Source organism: Pogona vitticeps, chromosome 2 (assembly GCF_051106095.1).
Source record: "Pogona vitticeps strain Pit_001003342236 chromosome 2, PviZW2.1, whole genome shotgun sequence".
NCBI classification, from domain to species: Eukaryota; Metazoa; Chordata; class Lepidosauria; order Squamata; family Agamidae; genus Pogona; species Pogona vitticeps.
The window spans coordinates 133,231,308-133,255,920 of NC_135784.1; the positions used below are offsets into that span (position 1 = coordinate 133,231,308).

Below are 24,613 nucleotides of genomic sequence, written 5' to 3' on the forward strand. Positions count from 1 at the left end.
GATGACAGAATAGAGCACAGTTTGTCAAATGTTCCCACAACGGCCAGTCTTGACATTGCATAGCCATTGCTGCTCTTCCCATCTGTCCTCCCCCTGTACCCTCCAAGGGGATCAATGGGGCAGAGGTGGCTGCTAATTAACATTGGTTTGGTGCATATCACTGTTTTCACAGACCTTAGGACCCCATAAGCAAACAGGTGAGTCATCTTGGCCTCCCTCGTCTCCCTTGGCCGCCTAGAGTAGTCCACCACGACTAGATAGGCGGGATATAAATTAAATTAATAATAATAATAATAATAATAATAATAATAATAATAATAATAATAATAATAATAATAATAATAATAATAATAATAATAATAATAATAATAATAATAATAATAATAATAATAATAATAATAATAATAATAATAATAATAATATGACCCATTCACCAGCAGGAGCGCAATTATCTTCTCCTTTCTCCCTGTTCGACCAGCCTCAAGCAGGAGACTGCCTGCCTTGCCCGCTTGTCTGAGTGGGCAATCAGTCAAGGAGGCAGGGAACAGAAGCCCATGCTCCTGCTGGAGACTGGTCGAATAGGTGAATGAGAAGGAGGAGAGGAGCATGTGCCAGCTGGTGAGTGGAGGGTCCAGATGGGGAGGCAGGGGAAGGGATTATGTGACATGAAGCTCTGATCCTAATCAGGATCAGAACTGAAAATAATTAGCAGAAATAAGATTTTTCATCTGGATTTCCCCCAAACTTTAAGAATGGTTCCCACAACTGTCTTCAGGTTCTGGATGACTGCTTCTGGTAGCTAATTTGGGATGGGATTGGGGGCAGAGGCAGCAGCCAAGCAGAGTGGTGAGCAGCCTGTAGCCGGTAACTTGTTACCTTTCAGTGTAGAAAACACGTCCCATCAACAACAGTGAAGTAAGATTCTAGTGCCAGTCCATTGTGATTCTTGCATGGAACAGCTGGTGTGTGTGTGTGTGTGTGTACTAGCCTGTCCATCATTTCAGGCAGTAAAGTGTTTGGAGCAGGTCCTGCCAGGTGTATGTAAGAGGAACCATGTTCCCGATTCTCCCTCTCGTCCATTGCAGGATACTTCAAACAACTGAACAGAAAGGAGAAAGAGAGAAAGCATGTAAATTTGCTGAATGGCACGACAAATACAGTAGCAGCAGCCTCACATTGCTGTAAACCAGGAGTGGGGAACCAGTAGCCCTTTGGATGTTGTTGGACTGCATCCCACATCATCTCTGACTCTGGCCATACTGGATGGAATCGACAAGAATCAGCATCCAACAGCATCTGAAGGGCCACAAATCTCTCATGCCTGCCCTAAACTATAGCTTCCCCAATCTAACCTCCTCAGATGTTTTAGCCAACAATTCCTATCAGTCTCGGCCACTTTGGACAATGTTGCAGAATTATGGGAAATGTTGGCAAGAAGGTCAGGAGTGCTCCAAGTTGGGGGACAACTGGTTTAGACCATTCAGAAATTGTACAGAGGAAAAGAAATACAATGGAGCTGGTTTCACAGTTCTTCGCCTTTTGCTTAATCCGGCACTTTTTCTTCCTAATGATGTCTGTGCTTTACAGGTAGAAATGGTTCTCACATTCCTCTGGGTCTATTGGGCCATAGAAGTGCATTCTCATGCCGGTTTTCATTCCTTTACTTCTCTTGGTACAGGTGCAGGGAAAGGCTGTAGGTAGGCTGTAGGCAAAACACACGGTTTTGCGCAGAGAAGGTGTCCCAGGTCCAATCCCCAGTGTTCTTCAGGTAGATGTACAAATGGATCCTGCTGAAATCCCTGGACAGCCACTGCTGTCAATCAGAGTTTATAGTACAGTGGTGCCCCACATAGCGACGTTAATCCATTCCGGATTAATCATCGCTATGAGGAAACATCGCTAAACGGAACTGAAAAACCCATAGGAACAAAGTTTAATGCGTTCCTATGGGGCCCAAACTCACCGTTCAGCGAAGTTCCTCCATAGCGCCGCCATTTTCGCGCTCTCGGTAAGCGAAAATGGTTGCGGCGGCTATTTTGGGCACTTGGTGGCCATTTTGGAACCACCGATCAGCTGTTAGAAAAAACATCGCAATGCGATTGCATTAGCAATCTGAAAAAATAGATCGCTATGCGGATTCGTCGTTAAACGGTGTGCTCGTTAAGCAAAGCACCACTGTAGTGGGCTTGACAGACCAATGCATCAAGCATCTTGTTAGGTTCCTCCCTTTTTTTTCCCTTTTAGTCAACTGTACCCAAGGATGGCTTTGCGGCTGTATGGAGATCCCCTTGGAGAAGTGTAATCAGAAGAATAGGAAAAATGTCATAATCAGTGGCAGTGGAGTTTAGGGTGAATTTGCACATGGGATTGTAGTATCCAGCGAAGATTTGACCTTTTGTAGCTCCAAAACAAAAGAGAAAGCATTCTCATCACTTTGCATCATGTTGCTAATACATTTCACTGGAGCTGATTAACATGTTTGTCTGAGTCATCATCAAGTGCTATGTGCATGTGTTATTTATTTATGTTTTAAATGCCCCTAGATGCTCTCCCTGCCTCACTGGGAGTTAATTTTAACAAAGATGGAGATTTAAGATCTGGAAGAATGTTCCCATCACCAGATAAGCAAAGATGTCAAGATCACAGTGCGGCAGTCTTTAGTTCCTCAGAGCAGGGGCCACCCCTGACAGGCACAGCCATGTGGAAAATGAATTGTGCTAGACAACAGCAGTCTTATTCACTCAGTAAACTGACACTTCCCCCTGCCGAGTCAGCTGCCTCCTAACTCATGCCTTGCTTTTCAAACAGACAAGGTCCTGATTAATGGGCAGAGGATGGATGTTATCCCAGCTGCCCTGCAGGAGTTTCTGGGGGGGGGGAGGCAGGGGTTTGGGTAGCAAAGCTGGCAATTATTCCTCAATTTAAGCAGTGGTGAGACTTGGCACAAGAAGAGTTAATTGCTTCTTTCTAAATGGCGTTTAATTTCAGAACACAATAGCCATACTAATATCAGAAAGATTCCTGGCCTTGCATTCTAGTGGGGAAAAGCTATGGGGATTGTTCGTTTGATATTAGGCTCTGCGTAGATCAACTCATGGAAGACCCGGAAAGGATGAGAAGAGAGAGGGAAAAAGGATGAGATGATCAAATAATTGAATGAGGAGTAGAATGTTAGAACGGTGTGATTTTTATAAGGATATTCGGTTAAAACACTCAGAGAAAGAGAAAGTTCAGCTAAGAGTATAGGGGTATGTCCTGTTGATACTAGTCTTCTAGAGTGGTCAACAAAATTTATATTCAAGCATCTCATTGAGTCCCTGAATTGCTAAAGGTAAAGGTTTCCCTTGACATTTAGTCCAGTCATGTCCGACTCTAGGACGCAGTGCTCATCCCCATTTCCGAGCCATAGAGCCAGCGTTTGTCTGAAGACAGTTTCCGTGGTCACGTGGCCAGCGTGACTAGACACAGAACACCGTTACCTTCCCACCAATGTGGCATCTATTTATCTATTTACATTTGCATGCTTTCAAATTGCTAGGTTGGCGAGAGCTGGGAGAAGCGACGGGTGCTCACTCCGTTGCGTGGATTCGATCTTACGACTGTTGGTCTTCTGACATTGCAGAGGCTTCTGCAGTTTAATTGCTAAAACAAAACAACAAAAGCATGAGTTTTAGCAGGTTTAATGTCTGGCGACCAGGACTTTGCCAAAGGATACCAAAATGTGGCGAATTCTAGAAATCTACTGATGAGCATTAGGAAAATAAGCAGCAATGCCTCTCTTCCTATTCAGTCACCCACCCACCCTTTTTTAAAAGTAGAAACTGAGTGGGTGGGGATATTGCCATTTGTCCCAGGGGCCAACATTTCTAGTTCTGGGTCTGAGTTTTAGCAATCCTAGATGAGGCTGTCTTTGTGGCTATTGGTAGAGTCATGCGGCTTGGCTTTGCATTTCTTTTGCTTTGACTTTTGTGTTGGCTTGCTTTCCATGGCTCTTGAATACCCCTGGAAATGGGCAGAAAAACACAGACACACCTCCCATTGCAAAAAAGGCCAAATGCAGGGGCCTGATCTCTCAAATCATGAACTTTATGAAATCAACCCACGCATACAAGCTCTTGCAATGCTTTTCTTTTGTTGGTATGCCTGAGACAGAGGCCACCTGCTGTCAGGGAGTCCAATTAGAGGGGCCTTAATAGGCTACTGTCAGCTTTGTTTCAGGGGTCTGGAGCTCAGCAAACCTATTTTGCATGTGTGTGTATGGCACAACACTCTCTCTTTCTCATGTGACTTTGATGGGAAACTGAAGCCGCATCTCCTTGTAGCAGTTCCTAAAAGGAGAAGCCACGTGGCAGGAAAAGCCAAATCCAACTGTCTTATTCCTTGACAACAGGCACAGGGAAGCTCTGGGCAGAAAATGGAAAAGTAGCTTGTTTAGGCTGCAACCTTTTGTTTTTAGACCCACAGGCCCCAAAATAACATTTCCAAGTCTTACCTTTGGCCTGCCACATACTTTGGAATACAACTCTTACAATCTCTCAATGTTGCACTTGCTGGCTGGCACTTCTAGGAGTTATAGTCTAAAACAGTGGCTCTCAACCTTGGCTCCCCAGACGTTCCAGGACCAAAACTCCCAGAAATCCTAGTAATCACGTCTAGTGGTGAAGGCTTCTGGGAGTTTTAGTTCAAGAACATCTGGGGACCTACAGTTGGGAAGCAGTGGTCTAAAGCAGTGGTTCTTAACCTTTGTTACTCGGATGTTTTTGAACTGCAACTCCCAGAAACCCCAGCCAGCACAGTTGGTGGTGAAGGCTTCTGAGAGTTGCAGTCCAAAAACACCTGAGTAACCCAAGGTTAAGAACCAGTGGGAAGGATCACCACTTCTGCTATAGAGTTGCTTTGAAGGAGGGACAGCCCCCACCACACATTGTGTTATTTTCCCCCTACCTTGTGTCACTTAGTATGCCATGCAGATCTTGGAGCTCTTGTCAGGGGAACAGGCACATTACAACCATGTACGGAAATAATCTTTTCCAAACAATTAGACTGGTTTGGCAGGAGCTGCAGAATTGTTGTCAAGACAGTGAGGTAAACACCTTACAAATTGTCCCATTTGATAGGGTTCCAACCTGTCACATGGGTTTGTTCCTGCATCAAAATGTTTGGGAGAATGCTATTATAGTCATTGGCCTATAAACTGCATTGTTTGATTCTGATCCTTCCTAGAATCTAACAGCTGTTATTATTCAGATTTCCTTAACTGCTGAGCTGTCTGGATGACAGTCACTAAAATTATAGCCTTCAGAAATCTCAAAAGCTGCCGTGCAGAAGATGGTGCAGGGTTGTTTTCTGTTGCTCCAGAGGGCAAAGCTAGTACTAATGGATGGAAATTGCAAGGAAGCAGATTCCCAGCTAAACATCAGGAGAAATATCTGAATGGTGAGAGCTGCCTGACAATGAAATAGACTGTTCTGGAAGGTGTCCTTTTTACTGGAGGATGGGCAGCCATCTGTCAGGAATGCTGTAAATTTCTGCATTGAACTATGGGCTGGATGGGCCCTCAAGTACCCTTTGGACAACAGACTGCCAGCATTTCTGACTCTAAAATTCTTTGATTGTAATACATATAAAATTATCTGAGTTGGTTCTCACCATAAGCTTATGAGGTAACGTAACAATGAGAGACAGTTTGTCGAGGCTGAGAAAGAGCTATCATACTGGAGACAAGCATTTAATTGTTATAGTCATAACATGCCATTCTGCTGGATAACTTATATATCATAATTAAAATTCACCTTTCTTCGTCCATGGAACTCAAAGCAACGTACATGGAATTTACAGGTGGTCTCCCCACCTGGGATGGGATCAAACTGTAGCCCATTTAATCTTCAGACTCCTGCCAAACAGAAAGAAACAATATAGACTCATCCAAATATGGAGATCTCAACTTCATTTTAAAAAAGAATAATAATCTGAGGTAATTTGAGTTATTCTGAACCAATGTGGTGTAGCTGATAGAATAACAGTAAGGAGTGAGGAGACCTGGGTTCAAATCACTGCTCAGCAATGGAAACTCACTGGAGTTGTGAGGAGAAGAGGTACTTCTTAAATATATCCCATGCCTTGAAAATCCTGTTAGAATCACCATAAAGTGAAGTGACTTGATAGCAGATAACAAAAGTCTGCACTAAGAAAAGGTACATTTCTTAAGCCCCCTTGCCCCAGTGACACTGGAATACCTTTGACATACAAATGTGATTTTTTTAATGCCAGCATTGTGCCAAATCAACACTTTCTTTACCCTTTGCTCTGTCAGTGTCTCACCAATTTCTCTTCCAAACAGTTGTATGCAGGAAAATGTAGATATGCTGTATAGATTAAATACTGGATTCAGAATAAAGCACGTTTTGAAGAGCGTGCTAGTGAACAGCCTACCAATGAAGAGAAAAACAGCCTAAAATTGTACAATCCAAAATTTCACCCCAATTCACAATTTTCCATAAATGGAGATAATTTTTCCTGACACAAAATGAGACTGTTGGTATGATGATATTGCACAGAGTAGGGGCTTTAATGAACAGTAATTAGAGTCTGTTATAGAGAAGGATTTTTATTTTATTTTTATTTATTTAAAATATTTTAATCCCACCTTTCTCCTTAAAAAGGACCCAAGGCAGCTTACATCCTTGAAAAACAATATTTAAACCTGGAAAAAAAATGAGTATACAACACTGTTTTATATTATTAAAAGATAATATTTAAAGCTAAAACAACAAATATGCAAATACTAAAAAGAAACAAACAAATACCACCCTGGGAGATGGTAAACACAAGTAGTACTAAAGACCAGGTCAGAGCAATAATGCATAACAATCATCTGAAGGTTACTCGTGTAGCCACCCATGTGGCTAGTCGCTCATTGAGGGAAAACTTGCCTGAAGAGAAAGGTCTTTGCCTGCTTTCAGAAGGACAGCAAAGATGGGGCCAGCCTGTGGGAAGGAGTTCCAAAGTCTGGGAGTAACAACAGAGAAGGTTCTCTCCTGCGTCCCCACCAGACCCTGCTGTGAAGGTGGTGAGACTGAGAGAAATGTCTCACCTGATTATTTTAACACTCGAGCCAGCTCATAGTAGGAGACAGTAGAAGCTATCATTGAGATAGCTTGGACCCAGGCCATTTAGGGCTTTATACGTTAAAAGCAGTACCTTGAATTGTGCCCACAAACTGTTTGGGAGCCAGTGGAGCTGCCGTAACAGGAGGGGTTATATGTGATCCCCGTAACCAGCCCCAGTCAGCAATCCGGCTGCTGCATTTTGGACCCGCTGAAGTTTCCTAAAACTTTCCATCAGCAGCCCCACATAGAGCAAGTTACCGTAATCCAGCCAGTAAGTAACTAGGGCATGTATGACAGTGGCAAGATAAGATCTTTCCAGAAACAGATGGACCTACTGTATTCATTTTAATTGTGCAAATACATTCCTGGCCACCAACGAAACCTGGGAATCCAGGCTCAGAGTTGAATCCAGGAGCACCCCTAAACTGTGCACCTGTTTTCAGGAGTAGTGTAACCCCGTCCAGTACAGGCTGTATCCCTGTTCCTTGATCTGCCTTTGGATTAACCATAATCGAACATGAATATTAAGAAAAACAAGTAGAAAACCAAAACCCAGAACATGGGTGGGTTTTTTTTTAACTTAAGGAAAGGCATTATTAACGCAATTATTCAAGTTGGTGGCAATTGGAAGAAGCATTGTTCTTAATTGCAAGCAATAAAGGCAAAGGAAAGTGGTGCAAAGTATCCAGAGATGCACTGCAAGTCCAAAACAATTAGGGAATACAAGTAGAACATGGCTTTGGACTCTGCCCCATGGGTTACTATTACGACCAGTGATTCTGCCATTTCTAACTTTAGGTGAAATCTGTTCTTGATGCCTGAGCTAAATGAAATCATACAGCATCAAGCAAAGGCAACTGGAGGCCTGATATTAATGAGCTAGAGTAGGAATGTTGTTAAAAACCAGCTGACTCCAACAGCCTTGTAAAACCTCCCAAGAGAACGGTGGTGCTGGGAGTTCTTTGTCAGTTTCTCCCCTTATTACTATATACAGGGTAGGAATAAATATAGAAAGGTAGTAAATATTAGACTAAAGTAGCTGTGTGCCTGGTAATGGTGAATTTGCTTGTTGGCTTAAATTATCTGTACAGTATTCATACAGCTTGCTGGACTGCAAAAGAAATGCAGACAAGTGTCTTCTCAAAATGGGTTCCCTTCATTTCCAGCAAGCTCTACAGTTTCATGTTGGAGCCTGCAGTCTGTTCATTGAGGGAAATCTGGTTGTGATCTCTTATAGAACATCTTTTAAACATCAATTCATTTGTCAGCTCACAGCAACCATGTGAAATACTTTATCATTATTTATCTTCATTTTACAAATGAAGGCTTGAGGCTAGATAAGCCATAAAACCTCTCCTACACCCCCACCCCCCCCCACCACCACCATGACTGAATGGGAAAGGAGAAATCTGTATCTGATTCAAGTTAAGTCCAAGGAATCACTTTGATGGTAGTGTGTGAGGTAGCTGCAATTGTTGATGAAATCCTTGTCTATTCAGAGATCACTGAATTGGTCAAAGGAATCTTGTCTATAGGCCTGTGAGGTCTATTTATAATATGGGCGATTAGTCAAAAATATTTCACCTGATCCATTGGAAAGAAAAGACTGCTACATGGGAGGTTCAGGACTGGCCCAGTACCTGCCTGAGGGTAAAGGACAAGATGGTGCCTCCTTCTATTCCATGTACAACATTCAGCTGTACTGACAAACATTTTTTCTGCACTTACAATGAGCACCACACCTGATGGCAAAATATCAATTTAGAAGACATGGGAGAGCCTATATGTCCCACGGATGTCTACTCCAATGTTGCCACAGAGCCACCCACCTTCCAGCATTGACCCTCAATCTGCCAAACGGTAGGGCAGGCCATGGATGTAGAAGTCCATATGGGAAATGTTTTATCAGCCTTATTTTCAAAGCAAAGGTTCTATGATGATACACTTCATTTCAGTCTTGGTGCTTAGCACAGTCCTTTGGGCTCAAATGTGTTGTGGGGGGGGGAACAGGGAGGAGTAGACTGGGCTTCTCTAGGCTTGTCCTGTTCTGACTGGACTCTAGGGCGGTAGAAACATTTCAAGTGTCAGGTCGCCAGGCTGGAACTTGTCATGCAAGCAATTAATGGAGTCTGGGAAAGAAGGCAACAGGAGAGGCTGTAAACAAGCAAGACTGAAACAGGCAAGAACCGAACAGAGCTTTGCACCACTCAGTGCCTGGAAATGGGGTTTTGCCTGTATATTTGTTTTTTTAAAAAATGCATATCTCACTTTTCAGCCCTAAAACCATTTCCAAACTAAATTTTAAGCAAGAGAAATATCAAAATAGCAACAACTATTTAAAAGCATTTAATGCCCCAGAAGACAGATAAGCTACAAAAACAAAGATCGGCATGAATTCTAGCAGTGAGCTCAGAGAAAATGTTCTTGACCCCACCCCACTTCCTGAGTAACTATGGGTTCTTACACAGCCAAGAAATAAACTGATACACAAATATCTTGGCGTTTCTGTGAATGTTACATTTTATTGATGAGATGCAGGGCATGGGGGGTGTTTTCAGATGACTTTGTTATATGACAGAGGGACACTCCGCAATCCCCTCTTGTACATGACTCTTCCTCCATGTTGGGGCTAGTTGGGGATTGTTTGCAGAGGTTTAGAAATTACTAGTTAAAAGTAATGTATTTGCCTGTAAGTAGTTCCTTTTTAGGTAGTAAATAATGTGGTGAGTACTTACAAAGTAACTGTTTAGGTGTAGCAAGTAGCAACCAAGATACCTAGGTATAATGAATGAGACTTGCGTACTGTACTTTCAAAGATTACTTTTAAAGGGCCTTTGTCCCTGGAATTTTTCATACAGTTTTTATTAGGTTTTATGACATTCTTTTACCACACTTACGCGGCAAGGGAATTGCCCTCTGTTTTTGTCTTTTGTGGAGATCTTTTGTGTGTGTGTGTGTATTGAAAAGACTTATTAAAAGCAGTTGTTGTCTAGTGAAGCCATTCTCAGCCAAGGGTCACGGGACCTGAGGGGTGCCCTGACACATTTGAAGGGGCGCATAGACTGGAAACAATTCTTCACACACAACCTTATAAGGTTATAAGTCACTTTATGTGACTTACACAGTCCTGATTTGGCCTGTTTTTCTTTCATGTGTTTATGGCAGTGGGCAAAAAAAAAAAAAAAAAAAAAAAAAAAAAGAATGACTAGCCTAGTGGACAGAGTCAAACTAGCTCAGGAGACTTCCCCTGTAGGAGGACTCACTGGAGGAATGGTACTGGTAAAACCACTCCTTAAACATCTCATGTAACTTGAAAACCATGTTAAGATCACCTTATGCAAGAAGTGATTTGACAGCAAAAAGCACACATATTTCTATAAACATTTCCAAATTGCATTATCAGAATTGGCCACTAGGGAGAACCAGAGAAGTTTTCCCTGTGTGTTTCTAAATAACAATGCAACATGTTAACTGCATGCAGTGTAACAAATTACTTGTGTGATTACTGAGGCGAGTTGTAGAGTAACTCATGCAAATAGGGGCTCACCTTCTCAGTCACCCTAGGGTGGAGGACTGCTCCACTCCCCACAACTATTTGCTCCAGTGGTCTTTTCACTCACCTGTTAAGTACAGTAATCCTGCATCTTGCCTTTAAGTGCTCCAAATGAAGGGACAACTCTCCCGTCAGTGCAATCACCCGTTAGAACACTCCTGAACCCATTATTGTGCAAGAAGGAACAAGCTCACCCATTTCATCTGCTTCCTAAGTTAAAACTCCATCTTTTCCAGAGACCCACCAGGCCCTTGGCCCTCAACTCTCCACTAGATTACCAGCGATGTTTGCTTTAGCAGCTGTTTCCCTCAATGAAAAGATGAAGAGAGATAGATGAAGGATTAGGGTGAAATGGAGCAAGAGGGCATGATGTAAGCCTCTTCCTGGCCACGCTAGCAGAGGATGCCTTTATTCCAGCCTTAATTCTTTCCCTTTTCCTCTTGCAGCCTCTTGCATCAGGCTTGGGTCAGAAAGCCAAGCCATAAATGGCAACATGTTACATACTTCAGTGCTAAAGTCAAAGAGTTCTTTTCCAAGCCGTGGTTTTCATCTTAAACTGCCCCCTCCCAATCCTAGCTGGGTGTTTGCATTCCTTTCACACTGCTCTTTTTTCCTGGAATAGACAGAGAAATCACACAGATCCCTCCCTTAGCCTCTCTCAGCTTAGGACTGTGGTTTCATCTTTAATAATTTAACAATGCATTTAGCACAGCTAAATGGCTACCTTTGTTGGTAATTTTAATTTTTGCTGCTAGCTCAGGGACAGGGAATGTATTGGAAACAACTGTGTCTGACATTAGCTCTTGCCATTAGCTATAGGGACAAGAGCTGATGGGGACTGCAGTCCAAACACATCTGGAAGAACAGCATCATCCCTGTGGTACATGGAGGTCTTTATATGGGAACCTCCCAGTTTTTAATGTTGAGGGTGGCCACTCCGAAAGAGGCCTGGAAGGCATCAACCAGAAACCGGACCTTTTCAGCAGTGGCCACTCTGCTCTGGAACTCTCTTCCTCTGGAGGTGCGACTGGCCTCCACCTCCTGAGCTTCCACAAGCAAATTAAAATCTGGCTTTTTTAACCAGGCCTTCCCAAGCACCACCCTTTTGTAAAATTATGCTGGCCCATTGTCTGCCATCTTATGTCCCAGACGGGTGATTTTATGGGAGGGGGGTAGGGTTTGTTTATTTCATTTTAATATGTTTTATATATTTTATATGGTTTTAATAATATTTCGTAAGCTGCTCACAGTAGTAGGTATGTTCACTAAATGGGTGGGGTATAAATCTAAATAAAATAAATAAATAATTAAATGTTCTGAAGCATTTAAGGAGCAGCCCTACAGGGGAGCTGCTTCTGTGCCGCTGTTCCTCATGGGAATCTCACAGCAGAACAACATTCTTCCACATGTAGAAACCAAGGGCTAGCAAAGGATCGGCCACAATGAGTATTCAAAGTTCTTATCTTAGTACTTTGCCTCCACCCCAGGCCATTCATTGGGGCCCACCCTGAAGCAAACGAGTACATCACAAATCTCTGCCCGAGGCACCCAGCCTGTCTGCTTCAGACTTTTAAAACTCTGTTGTTTCTCAACTGGAACTAAGAGGGGAATGTCCAACATAGAAAGTGATTGACATCTTGACATGCTCAGTATCTGCCCACCAGTGAAGGTCTCCGTTTCCTTGTTCTTTACACTACCTAAGTGTACAAGAACATCTGAACTGCTTATCGAGGGCTGATTTTCCATAGATGTATCCATGCCACACAGTGCACATGCCCATCCACTATCTTACTTGGCAAAACAGTGTGGTAGAGCTCTCATTCTGCCTACAGAAGACGCCAGGTGCCTAGCATCTCAACAGAGACTGGGAAAGACTGTTGGAAGCCATTGCCAGTCAATATACATTTTTTGTTACTTTTATTTCTCTCCTCGCCCACTTCTGCAGTAAGCTCCATATCTTGCCTTCTGTAAAGAACTTCTGGCAGGGTAGCTACTGTACTTGGCAGTTGCTACCCTGCAAGCACAGTCGCTACCTTCCCTCAGAGTCAAAAACAGCCCTGCAAGGAAGAACAGTAAACAATTCCACTCTGTAGCAAAGAAGGAGCCAAGACTCAATTTAGCACCCACTCTCTTTCTTCCCACTCCCACTACATTCCCAAGGAACACGCAGAATGTCAAGAAGATTTTATTCTATTAAATTGATGGGAGAAAGCCATATTAAAAGAAGAAAAAAGGAATTTTGCAGAAATATAGAACAGTTTGTGGATAAAACACACCACAGGAAAACAATAAGTAGTCCACTTTATTTACTCTAGGAGACCTCACTGTATCAGGAGAGAAGCTCTTGAGCTTATAAAGAATGCCAATAACAGGCTAACATCCAAACATACAAAGGCCAGACATACCCTCTTCTGTGCTTTAACCCTCAGCAGCCAATCCCAATATACTTTTATCTGAGTAGGAGCCATCTTACATTCCCCCCCACCCCCCAAAAAACAATACAAGCAAATGGGCTGTTAGGCTGTCTCTACTAGACTGGGAAGAGTGATTTTAACTTTGCTCCATTCCTAAGTAGCCCAAGTGTATTTCTGAAGGAAACTGCTATTTCTTCCAGCTCGTATCATCACCCCGTCTCATCAGCTAGATCTCAACCAATAAGGAAATGGTTAGCTCTTTTAGATTTTTTTTCACAACTTCTTATCACTCGATCCTCACAACACCCCTGTGATGTAGATCAGGCTAACAGTTAGTGGCTGACTCAAGGGCACCCAGTTCAGTTCATGGCTCAGAGGGAACTTACACCTGGAACACCCAAGCTCTAACCACCCCACCCCCTACACAGCCTGATGCCAAAGGCAGCTTCCTATGTTCTCCCTGCTCTGTAGACTCTTTTCTTTCTTGATCCTACAGGGATTTACTAGTACATTTTCAGAACCGAGCATAGCTGGTGATGGATGGCAGAAAGAGGATTTGCATTGCTTAAGGATCAAAGAGAGGGACCCAGCAGAATGCTTCTTTCTGTCCCACCTCGTATATGAACATTAAAATTTTCAGTGGGACCCTTGACTTCACCTGACTGAAATGCACCCTGATTGGGTAATTTCAGGGGGGAAAAGGTCACAACCTGCAGAATGTCTATAGCAAGCAGGGAGAGTCTGAGAAAACACGTAGATGCAAAGCACTGCTGTTTCACTCCATAGTTACCTCCAGCAGCTGCTGTGCAAGGAAGCCTCCTGATTAAGCCTCCAGTAAAGTGATCTTTGTGTGCTTCAGCAGCTGTTGGAATGGCCTTCCATGTAACAGCCCTCCAGATGCTCCCAGATCATCTGTCCTCTCTGCCCCTTCAGGCAGACGGGCCTCCACTGCCCTGGTTCCTAAAGGAAAGTCTTCATGTCATCCGTGATTATGACACTCTCCAAGCCCTCTCAGCAACCACTAGTGAAGGAGCACAAGCCCAGGAGTGCCCATGGTCTGTGACCTCAAAAAGATGTGCTGTTGTAGCTCCTTTGCAGGCTTCTTGCCAACTGGGTCAAGTCTCCACCCCCCATCCTTTCCCTGATGGGCATTTCTGTCCTTTTATTTTGCCCATCATCAAAACAGCTGTTCAGCTTTAACAGGACTGATTTGATTACTGTGCAGAAACCTCTGTGTGGTATGAGATTTAAATAAGTAAAATTACTTTGTATATACTCCCAAATGCAACAATAAGTAGGTGTCCTTCAGTCTCGAGAGACTATGGTAACGGGCTCTGTATGGAGGTCCTGGAACAGCGTCTAGTGTGGCTGAGGAGGCCAATTCGAGAGTGACCATCCCTTCCACACTAAAGACAATTACAATCTGTCCCCTGTCCAGCTCCCTGATTTTGCTGGTTTTGGGACTGCCTCTTTGCCTCAGCCTGCAACACTGCACTAGAATACATGCCCTGAGTCTAGATGGTGAGAAATTGTATGGTGGGCATGAGCTGTCAAAGCCTAGACATCCTAGAAGAAGGAGCAAGATCCATGTGGAAAATTTCCCAACCACATCGTGTTGTGTTTTCTTCCCAGGACTGCTTTCCCAGTGTGCCTCAAGATATTTTGCTTCCTAAGGCAAAGAACAGGATAGTCATAGAGAGAGAGAGATGGCTTTACAGACAGGACTGACAATTCAGTCTTTCTTGGACACAGATGACAGCAACAGCATTTCTCACTGTGCTTGAGGGCAGTGAGCTATTTTGGAGAAAGCAGTGTTGGCTGTGTGGTACACACATCTCTGTTCTCTTGCACCTTGCTGCTGCTCTATGCTTCCCCAGCACCTACCATTCATGGTAGCTGCCTCACTCCACCTACAGGCAGGGCTGATCCTGGTGTGTGCTAACGCCTAAAGCAAATGGGCAGGAAATTCCCTACAAAGATGTATTACCAGGACATATCTAAAATGCTCACACCCCAAGTTCCAGTATGGGAGGAAGCTGAAAAAGAAATCCTTGAATGCTTTATATCTTGTAAAGCAGAGACCTCTTCAAAGGTGCTTTACATTCAGGACTGACAATTCACTGATATAAACATTTTGTTTGTGTAATGATTTGCATGCCATATAACTATTTTCCCTGTACATATTTAGACAAACTCAGTATGACATAGTCAATGAAAGACCTATTCATGTGGTAGTCTTCATCACTTTCTTACTCTTCTGTGTATACATGTATTTACTTACGTATTTTTATTTTTCATATCCCACCTTTCTCCCCATAAGTACACTTAAGGTAGCTTGCAATTAAATGAAATAAAATGGGAACATGTAAAATATAATGTTAAAACATACCAAACAAAGAGAATACAGTACAGTAGACATCCCTTCAAAGCCCCTTCTGCACAAACAAGGTCAACTGGCAAAGGCCTGTCTGCATTAAAAGTTCTTTGCCTGCCAAAAGAAAGACTATTGGGGGGAGGCAAGACAAGCAAACCACTTTCCATAGGAGGTTCCAGAGCCTGGAAATGGCTACCAAGGAAGCCCTGTATGACAACCCTCTTTGTCATAAAAAACAAACTAAAAGCTCCGGAATCCCTTCTGAGAAACATGGCTTGCAATGTCCAATTTGCTTTTAATGAGATGTGCTTCTACAGAAATGAGACAAGAATGTTGTGTATTCCTGCTGTGTTATTATTACCTTATTGGGGCGGGGAGTGGGAATCAGCCTTAGCAGGATTACACACAGAACTTTTAAAAGTTTATAGATTAATGTGTTTAAAATCATGGCCAAGGAACACCATCTGATTGCTGGACAAACTCTCTTTTCACAGAAATTTGCAGATGCAAGAAGGTCAGAAAACTGCTTGCTTGACAAATGATATGAATATAGCAAAGACAAATGTCCTTTCTCTAAACAATGAATGGCAGCTTGTTTATTTCATTTTTAATAAAGTTAAATTGTACTTAGCAGAAGCTGGCACTATCCTTCCAGATTTTTACTGAGGTAATGACATATACTATTTAAATATATTTGGTCTACTGATTAAATGGCAGCGATTTAATTGATTAAGACTGCAATCCTAAGTACATTTACCAGGCCATAAGCTGCACTGAATACAATGAGACTTAGTTTGAATACAAATACTTTTGGCTGCTCCACTGTACCACTGAAAAGCCAAGCCAGTAGTTCCCTGCTCTTTGAAGTGTCTGGGCCAAAGCTTGAGAATTGAAGATGGGTCTTGTGAAAATCACAGGCATTCACTAAGGAACAAGGGTAAAATGGTACGTGTGAGAGAAACAGACAGAGTGAAGCCCCTGAGATGAATTTAAAGGTTAACATTTGAAATTCAGTAGAAATTGCAACCTCAGAACATCGTGGCAACAAATATGACCAGGGTGCTTCTGCTGTGAAAGGCAAATCCTGAAGAAATAAGAATAAAACCCAAAACATTGAGTTGACATTTCAGGGCCAAAGTCTGAGACCTGGAAATTGGACTCCAAAACCTAAGTTTCCCAAGCTGAAACATGTTGCATTCCCAATAAAAGTCGAGTTGGCAGCCTGGCATCCTTTAACTGCAGAGCAACACTTTTTCAATTAGACTGTAGGATGCCCGTTAGAAGGAAGGTGACAAGCAACTTCTGTCCTTTTGTTTGAACTCAGGGGCTGGAATAAACCTCAAGCTGGTAATAGCAGCAGCAGCAGCAAAAAAATTTCTCACTTAAGCTACAGGAAAATGCCAGCCACAGATAGACAGAATCTAACACATCTGATTCATTAGAGATGGATAAATTTGATTCCTTTATACCATCTTATGTGTTTTGTGTTTTTAACCTAACAAGTCATAGGCAGGGAAAGGGATGTGTATGTATGGCCACTACTTATAAAAAGTTGAAAAGAAGAACCATCAGTGGAGACAAGGGCTTTGTCCTGACTGAAAAAGACAGTGAGGTACAATTCATCAAAAGAAGAAATGTTCGTTCTGCATAATCAATTAATCAGTTAATGCAACACTTTTTGCAAGTGTTGTGTACAACTCTTGGGTCTTGCATCAGAGTTTCACTTTTGTTCTGTGAATACCACGTTTTTCCATGTACTCAAACAGTAATATTTGTTGTAAGCCACCTTGAGTCCCCTCATTGAGGGAGAGGCAGCCTACAAATGACACCAATTAAATAAATAAATGGAAACCTCTCTGCTTTCTTGGAACAGCATAGAAAAAGATTACCAGTCCCAGTCAAACAGACTTAATTGGCTCAAAAAACTTCACATGTTTAGCTTCCATGTAAAAACTTTAATAAAACAATAAAAGATCAAGCTTTTGATGAGGAAAAATACATCCTGTCATTTTCACAATAAATAAATAAATGAATGAATGAATGAATGAATGAATGAATGAATGAATGAATGAATGAATAGTAGTAGTAGCATTTACCCCACACTATTATTTCCTTAAGTATTAAACTCCAAAGTCAAAAGGACTTTCCCCCCCATACACTGAACAATTAATCTGCAATATAGTAAAATCTGCATATTCAGGAAATCCTTATCAACACCGGAAAAATCCAAATGATTCAGGCGTAGGATGTCACAACAAGTAGATGTGGTTTGCAAAGGTAGGCACAGCTGGTCCCTGTAAGATGGTTTCCATGTGGCACCCTACCTGTCCGTCTGTCTATGTAGCACTTTAAATTTATTGCTCATGCTAGGAAGAGCCAAATAAAGGATATCAGAGTTCTAATTCTGTCAACACTGCATATTTGTAGAGCAAGCTGGTGGGACATAAGTCTACGTTTGTACAGCAGGAGCAGAGAACATACGGCCTCACAGCTCCCATGCAACGTGGCTTATGGTAAGGGACTGTGTGGGAACTGTAGTTTTAACCACCTGGACAAACATTTCCCACCCCTGCAATAAACATTACTCAGAAGTAAAGTCTAGCAAACTTCAAATGACTGACCTTTGCGTGAACATATGCAGAACTTTGTTTCACTGTCTTTTGAGCCCTGTCCACTTTCTATCCCCCTTTCTCAATAGTGTATGCAGGCATGTACAGCAAGAGAGATGGATAATGGAGAAGGCATAAGAATAGCACAGGCTGGAAAGATCATATAGGCAGAATGTGGACTAAAGACTGACAGTTGAATGATGAATGAAATTGTGAGATACTACGTATAACCAATGCATAAAACTAACAACCACCATATACGGGATATACAGCATTTGTCTGGTCTGGTGCATCCTTTCCTGTGCAAGAGGGCCAAGCTATGCCATCAGGTCTCTGGCGTTCTTCCTAGAGAATGATGCATTAGACAAACCCATCTTACTGGGTCACATTTCTTTTCCCTCCTGAATATGGGCTGGGAAAGACAATGAATGAAGAGGCAAAAGGAGCTTCCATTTTTGGAATCGTGGACTAAAATAGATACGTGTGTGTAGGAGATAGTGATGCTGGGCGTGTGTCTGGTTGGTGAGTCAGGGACCAGAGAATGCAAGCTGCACCCTTAAAGGGCAAGTGAATTATGCACATTCCCCACTGATTACACGACTCACCCAGATCTGGTATCTGGGTAACACAGCATATTTCTGTTTTCAATGAAAGTACTTTCTGAATTCCCAAGGTCTTTCTCTGCAAGCAGGCAGTTTCTCTTTTCTCTGTGTGTTCCTGATAAACATGGCTCCTGATGTCTGTATTATAGCCCTCTTTGTCTCCCCTCCATCTTGATTCTGTCTTCCTAATTGGGGCTGGCAGCCTCCTGTGGCTCTTCTTGTGTACACACGCCCTCCTTTACAAATATAGCAAATGGTAGCAGCTGTAAAGGCCTTGTCCCACTGAATCAAGCATGGGGGATTAGACAAGCTGGGGAGGAAGAAGACAGGCCCACACGCCATCTGGAATCTGACTGGCTGTTCCACTCCTCTCCAGGGACGCAGAACCACTGAGAGAGAATGTGTGCTGCTTGGTTCCCTGTTTTTATGCATTCCAGCACCTAAGTATTAATAAAAAAGTAAGTGTGGGCATGTGGGGATGTGGGTGTAAGTCTGTGAGAACTATACCAATTGACCACCTGGGGTGATACCAAAGCTAGCCCTTACCATTAGGCACAGTGCTTTAGATACCTCACATAGCAGGTTCTGGGTGTCACAGAAAAGCAGCAAATTGTTCATTATTTAATCTGTTCACATATTTTGAGATATTTCTCTTAGGTGTACCATGACTTAAGGAGATGGCGTGCAGGCATGTGTATGTGTATAATTTTCCTCAGGCAGTAACATTTCTTGGGTTGGCTCTGGTTGCAATCTGGCATCAGTTCATATCCAGCAATAGCAAGTACAAATCTGGAGCCACAATGGATAGACTACATAAGCAGATCTATACTACAGGCATACCCTGTTTACCCGAAACTAAGACCTAACTTGAAAATAAGCCCTAGTATGATTTTTCAGGATGCTCCTAATATAAGCTCTACCCCAAAAATAAGCCCTAGTTAAATGAAACCCCATCTTCCACCTTTGTGCAGCAACCAGAAGATGACATGACTGTATCTGAATAAATGTAGATTGTTGTACATGACAAAAAATAAAACATCCCCTAAAAATAAGCCCTAATGCGTTTTTGGAGCAAAAATTAATATAAGGCCCTTTCTTATTTTCAGGGAAACACAGTATGTGACTTTAACAACAATTCATCACTTCCTAAAGAAATCAAGACATTGTAGTTTAGTAGGATGCTGATTTTTTTAAAGCCAACCTCTAAAAAAATTACATTTTCCAAATTTCTACAGGGGGGAGGAGAGAATGACCTTTCAACCTAAATTTGTTATGCACATTTAGATATACATCACATTAAAAAGTGTGGGGTGTGCTGTTTCACCAGTAATTCTGCTAATATTGACATTCATTTGTTCTTGCAAGTGCCCTGTACCCTGGGCGGAGTTATTACTTAGCTGCAAAAGTCTTGGAGAGAGGAAAAAAGAGAAATGTCTGAAAGTCAGGACATGAAATCCAATATCATCTGGCAGTCCATAAATTATCCTTTTATGGCCTACATGGATTGGCAGCAGTCTCTGTCATTTTCAACAAGAATCTTTCCCAGACACTCCTCCTTGGAAATGCCAGGATTGAACCAGTGTCATTTTGTACCCAATGGAACGGATTAACCGGTTTTCAATGCATTCCTATGGGAAATGGTGTTTCGCTTAGCAATGTTTTCCCATAGCGATGTGTTTTTTTTTTTTTGAACCAATTAACATCGTTAAGCAAGGCACCACTGTATAGAGAGTTCCTTCTTCCTGTATCTAGGACTTTCTGCATGCAGAGTATATGTACTGTCACTGAGCGGTGACCCAAATATGAGTAAAGAGCTCATGACCTGTTTCTCCTAAATATTTTTCCATGGTCAACTAGACAGATCCTCATGTTACATGTGTACCATGTTATGTTGGGTACATGCCCCTGGTTAAAGTAAGCACAACTAATCAGATATAGAGTGCTCACAGTATATCTTATGCTTAAAATCTTTGAAGTCTTTTATTTTAATTGGATTGCCTTTCCAAGATGTTGCCAGTGAGCAGCACTTTCTTTTGAAAAAAAGTGTATGGGGCTCTATGGGAGCACCTACCTGCTGCCTCTGATTTGTACAGGTATATGCTATACAGCAGTTATACATTGGTGTGATCAATCACTCTACATGCTTCATTTTAGTTGTTTGTATATATGTTAATAAGGATAATATCTGAAGATGGAAAAAGATAGTACTGTATCACATTTATCATGTTTAAAAAGCTCTGGCAGGTGGCATTTTCTATGTAATTCAGGCAGAGGAGAAGTACCGTATTTTTCACACCATAAGACGCACTTTTTCCCCACAAAACAGGGGGGTGGAAAGTCTGTGCGTCCCAGGCTTCATTAATGTGGAACATTAATGAGGCAGCAGTTATTAGAAGTCACAAAAGGGCAACAAATAATTAAGATAGGAGAAAGTGTGTATTGGATTTTCTACCATACTCAGCAACATAACCTGGTGATGGCTGGTTAGAGTGGAGGAGGCACTCTCCCACCTCAGGCTGAGACTACCCTCAGCCAGCCGATATCTGCCTGCGGAGAGCATTTTATTCCCTATCAAACCTCAGCTTCCTCATTCTCTCCCTGTTTGTGAAAAAGAAAGAGATTAAGAGGAAAGTCACCATGTTATCACCTCTAGCTTTGGCTCCCTTTGGCTCCTGGGCCTTCTAACACACTGACAACAATACGGACACCAGGCTCCATGGCTTGGCTGGTTTTGGACACTGTGCTATGTACCTTCAATTGGACAAGAGGGCTGGGCTGGGAGCATTTGCTGCTCAGATTCTTCTAGCAAAATGTCTTTGGTTGATCCTGGTTTTAATTCCTTTATTCCAGGAGGAAGATCAAGAATCAGAAAATGAGAAATTAGTGGTGAAAGAACCTGAGGCTGAAGAGGGTAAGTTATGAGACACAAAATGCCTGAGGGGATGGCTATCGCAGATGAAAGCCTTCAGATTAGTACAAAGAGGATAATTTATTATTGCTTTTGAATGTTCTTAATGTGATATCGGTTCAGGAAGAAAAGCATTTATTTTCTCTGAAATAATTATTATAGGCTATGATACAGGGAGAGAAGAGAAGGGCAGTTTTTAAATGGAGCACATATTCCTTTCAGTGTTGCATTCAGTTTACAGGTTAGGTGAAAGAAAAACAAAAGTAACATCACTTGTGAAAAACAGCCTTAGCACCATAGTGATATCTTAACAGAAAATGTAAAATGACTGAAGGTCACCATTCAGAAAACTGTAGCTCTCATTCCAGTAGACAAATGGCATAACATCATGACGTTGCCAAAAACAAAACAATTCTGTCATTTTTGTTTCTTGTTTTTTGTTCCACTTGAACAGAACTGGATCAAAGTGCATTTTTAATATATATACTTTTCATTGTGTGTTAGCAATATATGATGAAAGAGGTGACTATCCTAGTTCCAAAAATTTTTCTTTCTTCTAAAATGTCAGCGAGAGGTTTTAATTTCTCTGTTACCATGGAGTTCTTCCAGCCTTTTCCAAAATTGTCCCCTTAATTTTGGTCCTCTAACCCTTTTTTGGCCATAGACATAAACACAGTATGAAAGAAATATAAGCCAAATCAGGACTGTTCAAGTTGCGTAATGAACCTTAGAAGGTGTGAAGAATGGTTTCCAGTCTATGGCCCTCCTTCAGAGATGCCAGGGCCCCCCAGTTGAGAACAGCTACTCGAAAAGATTTTAGAAACACTTGAGAGATCTGTGAAAAGGAAGGCCTCACACCTTCCCCCCCCCCCTTGGGTGACAATATGCAGTAGACAATTGGGATGTCATTCCAGCATATTTAAATACAGTATGTGGAAAGACTCTAAAGGAGGGAACCTCTGTGTCCTTACATTTAGACTTCCGTGCCCACCCATCTCCCCTCTGATGAAGAATGAATGCAGAATAGCATGGGAATACCTGAGGGAAACCTGTAGCCTCTGCTGTTAAATTACTCCTTATGATGCAATTGGAGGGTCTGTGGGGTGGGAAAAACACTATTCCTCTTAGGCTTTCTTTCCCTTGATCCTGCAGCAGACAGTGAAAAGGGTGGGATGTTTCACTTTATATTTCTGTCTCATACCTTTTAGTCGAGGAGGTTGAAAATTAGAGGAAGGGATGGCTCTGCCAAGGGGCTTTTCTTCTACCTGCCTCTCATGTGTGAGAGAATGAGAGAGAGGCTCTGACCCCAGATGCAGAACAGTCCTGAGCTCTGATGAAGAGAGACTAGGTCGTCGCTGCTGCTAGTGAAGCAGGCTGGGGCCCTACCAGGGTCTGCCAGGATCCCTCCTGGGGGAAGGCTACAAAGGATTAGCTGCCTGCCCTCAAGCAGCTGAGATTCAAAAGCAGGCTGCTACTTCCTCCTCCTCCTGATCTCTCTGAGCTGTTCATTCTTTTCAGTTAGAGAGAGAAGAACAAAGAGCCAAACAATTGCTGGAATCTGTAACTGAACCATTGCAATTGTATTTCTCACGACCAACACTCACGTTGTACTGGGAATGGGGGAAGGATAACAGGTGAGTTAGGCTCCTGATGTCCTAAACTATACAAAGGATGCGGAATTGAGCATCAGCTAAGCCTAGAGAAGATACGTGTATCAGCGCTATACTACTAGAATTGCTAACAATTTTGTGAGATTGGATACAACATGCAGTTCCAGGATATGCCTCTTTGGGAATGGATGGTGACAGAAATCCCCTGGATGTGATGCTAAAAGCAGACCTTACACTGAGTTTATAGATTAGGTACTTTTTAAAAAATAAAAGATTGTTGTGGGTTTTGTGCTGCAAATATATTTTTTAAATGAGTTCCATAGAGCAGTGATAACAAACAATTGTGACCTGTGTTTTTGTAAGAACACTTGGATACTGCCTAAGAGGAATTCTGTGCTTCTGGGGAGGATAGCAGAATATGAGATGCTGTGGAGAGGTCTGTAAATGATAGAGTGCTATCATTTATAACAGTGACAGCAGTCTGTACTGCTGTTACTGTTATAAATGTGATGCTTGGAGGATGATGGCCCTCTGTGTGCAGTGAATCCACAGGATTATAAGCCCTCAAGACCTCCAACAGCTCATGAATCGTTTTAGCAAGGCCTGCCAAGACTTTGGACTAACAATCAGCCTGAAGAAAACACAAGTCATGGGCCAGGGCGTGGACCCACCGCCCTCTATTACCATCTACACACAAGAACTGGAGGTTGTTCATGATTTCGTGTACCTTGGCTCAACGATCTCTGACGCACTCTCTCTAAATATCAAGCTGGGTAAACGCATTGGCAAAGCAGCTACCATGTTCTCAAGACTCACAAAAAGAGTATGGCTCAATAAGAAGCTGATGGCATACACCAAGATCCAGGTCTATAGAGCCTGTGTCCTGAGTACACTCCTGTACTGCAGTGAGTCCTGGACCCTTTGTGCACAGCAAGAGAGGAAGCTGAACACATTCCATATGCATTGCCTCCGACACATTTTTGGTATCACCCGCCAGGACAAAGTCCCAAATAGAGTAGTCCTAGATCGAGCTGGAATTTTTAGCATGTATACATTACTGAAACAGCGACGTCTATGTTGGCTTGGGCATGTTGTGAAAATGGCTGATGGTCGCAATTTATTCCAAAAAAATCTCCTGTATGGAGAATTAGTGCAGGGAAAGCGCCCCAGAGGGAGACCACAGCTGCGATACAAGGATATCTGCAAGCGGGATCTGAAGGCCTTGGAAATGGATCTCAACAGATGGGAAACCCTGACATCTGAGTGTTCAGCCTGGAGGCAGGCAGTGCAGCACGGCCTCTACCAGTTTGAAGAGACCATTGTCCAGCAGGCTGAGGCAAAGAGGAGGTCATGATAGCAGCAAAATCAGGGAGCTAGACGGGGTACAGATTGTATTTGTCCTCAGTTTGGAAGGGATTGTCACTCTCAAATTGG

At 42.5% G+C, this 24,613-nt stretch overlaps 1 protein-coding gene and 1 long non-coding RNA gene across 9 annotated transcripts in view; one reads left to right on the forward strand and one right to left on the reverse strand.

Moving 5' to 3' along the window:
• The window catches only part of MXRA7 (matrix remodeling associated 7), a 96,870-nt gene that overhangs the window by 13,414 nt on the left and 58,843 nt on the right, over positions 1–24,613 (forward strand). For all 8 annotated transcript variants that reach the window (XM_072990473.2, XM_078385994.1, XM_078385995.1 and 5 more), the window contains exon 2: positions 21,512–21,572. In XM_072990473.2, the coding sequence (XP_072846574.2) occupies positions 21,512–21,572 (61 nt within the window). The remainder of the gene's footprint in view (positions 1–21,511; positions 21,573–24,613) is intronic.
• Positions 1,677–21,441, reverse strand: LOC144586914 (uncharacterized). Its single transcript, XR_013542017.1, has 2 exons — positions 5,793–21,441; positions 1,677–3,642 (listed from the first exon to the last, which is right to left on the reverse strand). It is a non-coding gene; the product is annotated as an uncharacterized LOC144586914 (long non-coding RNA).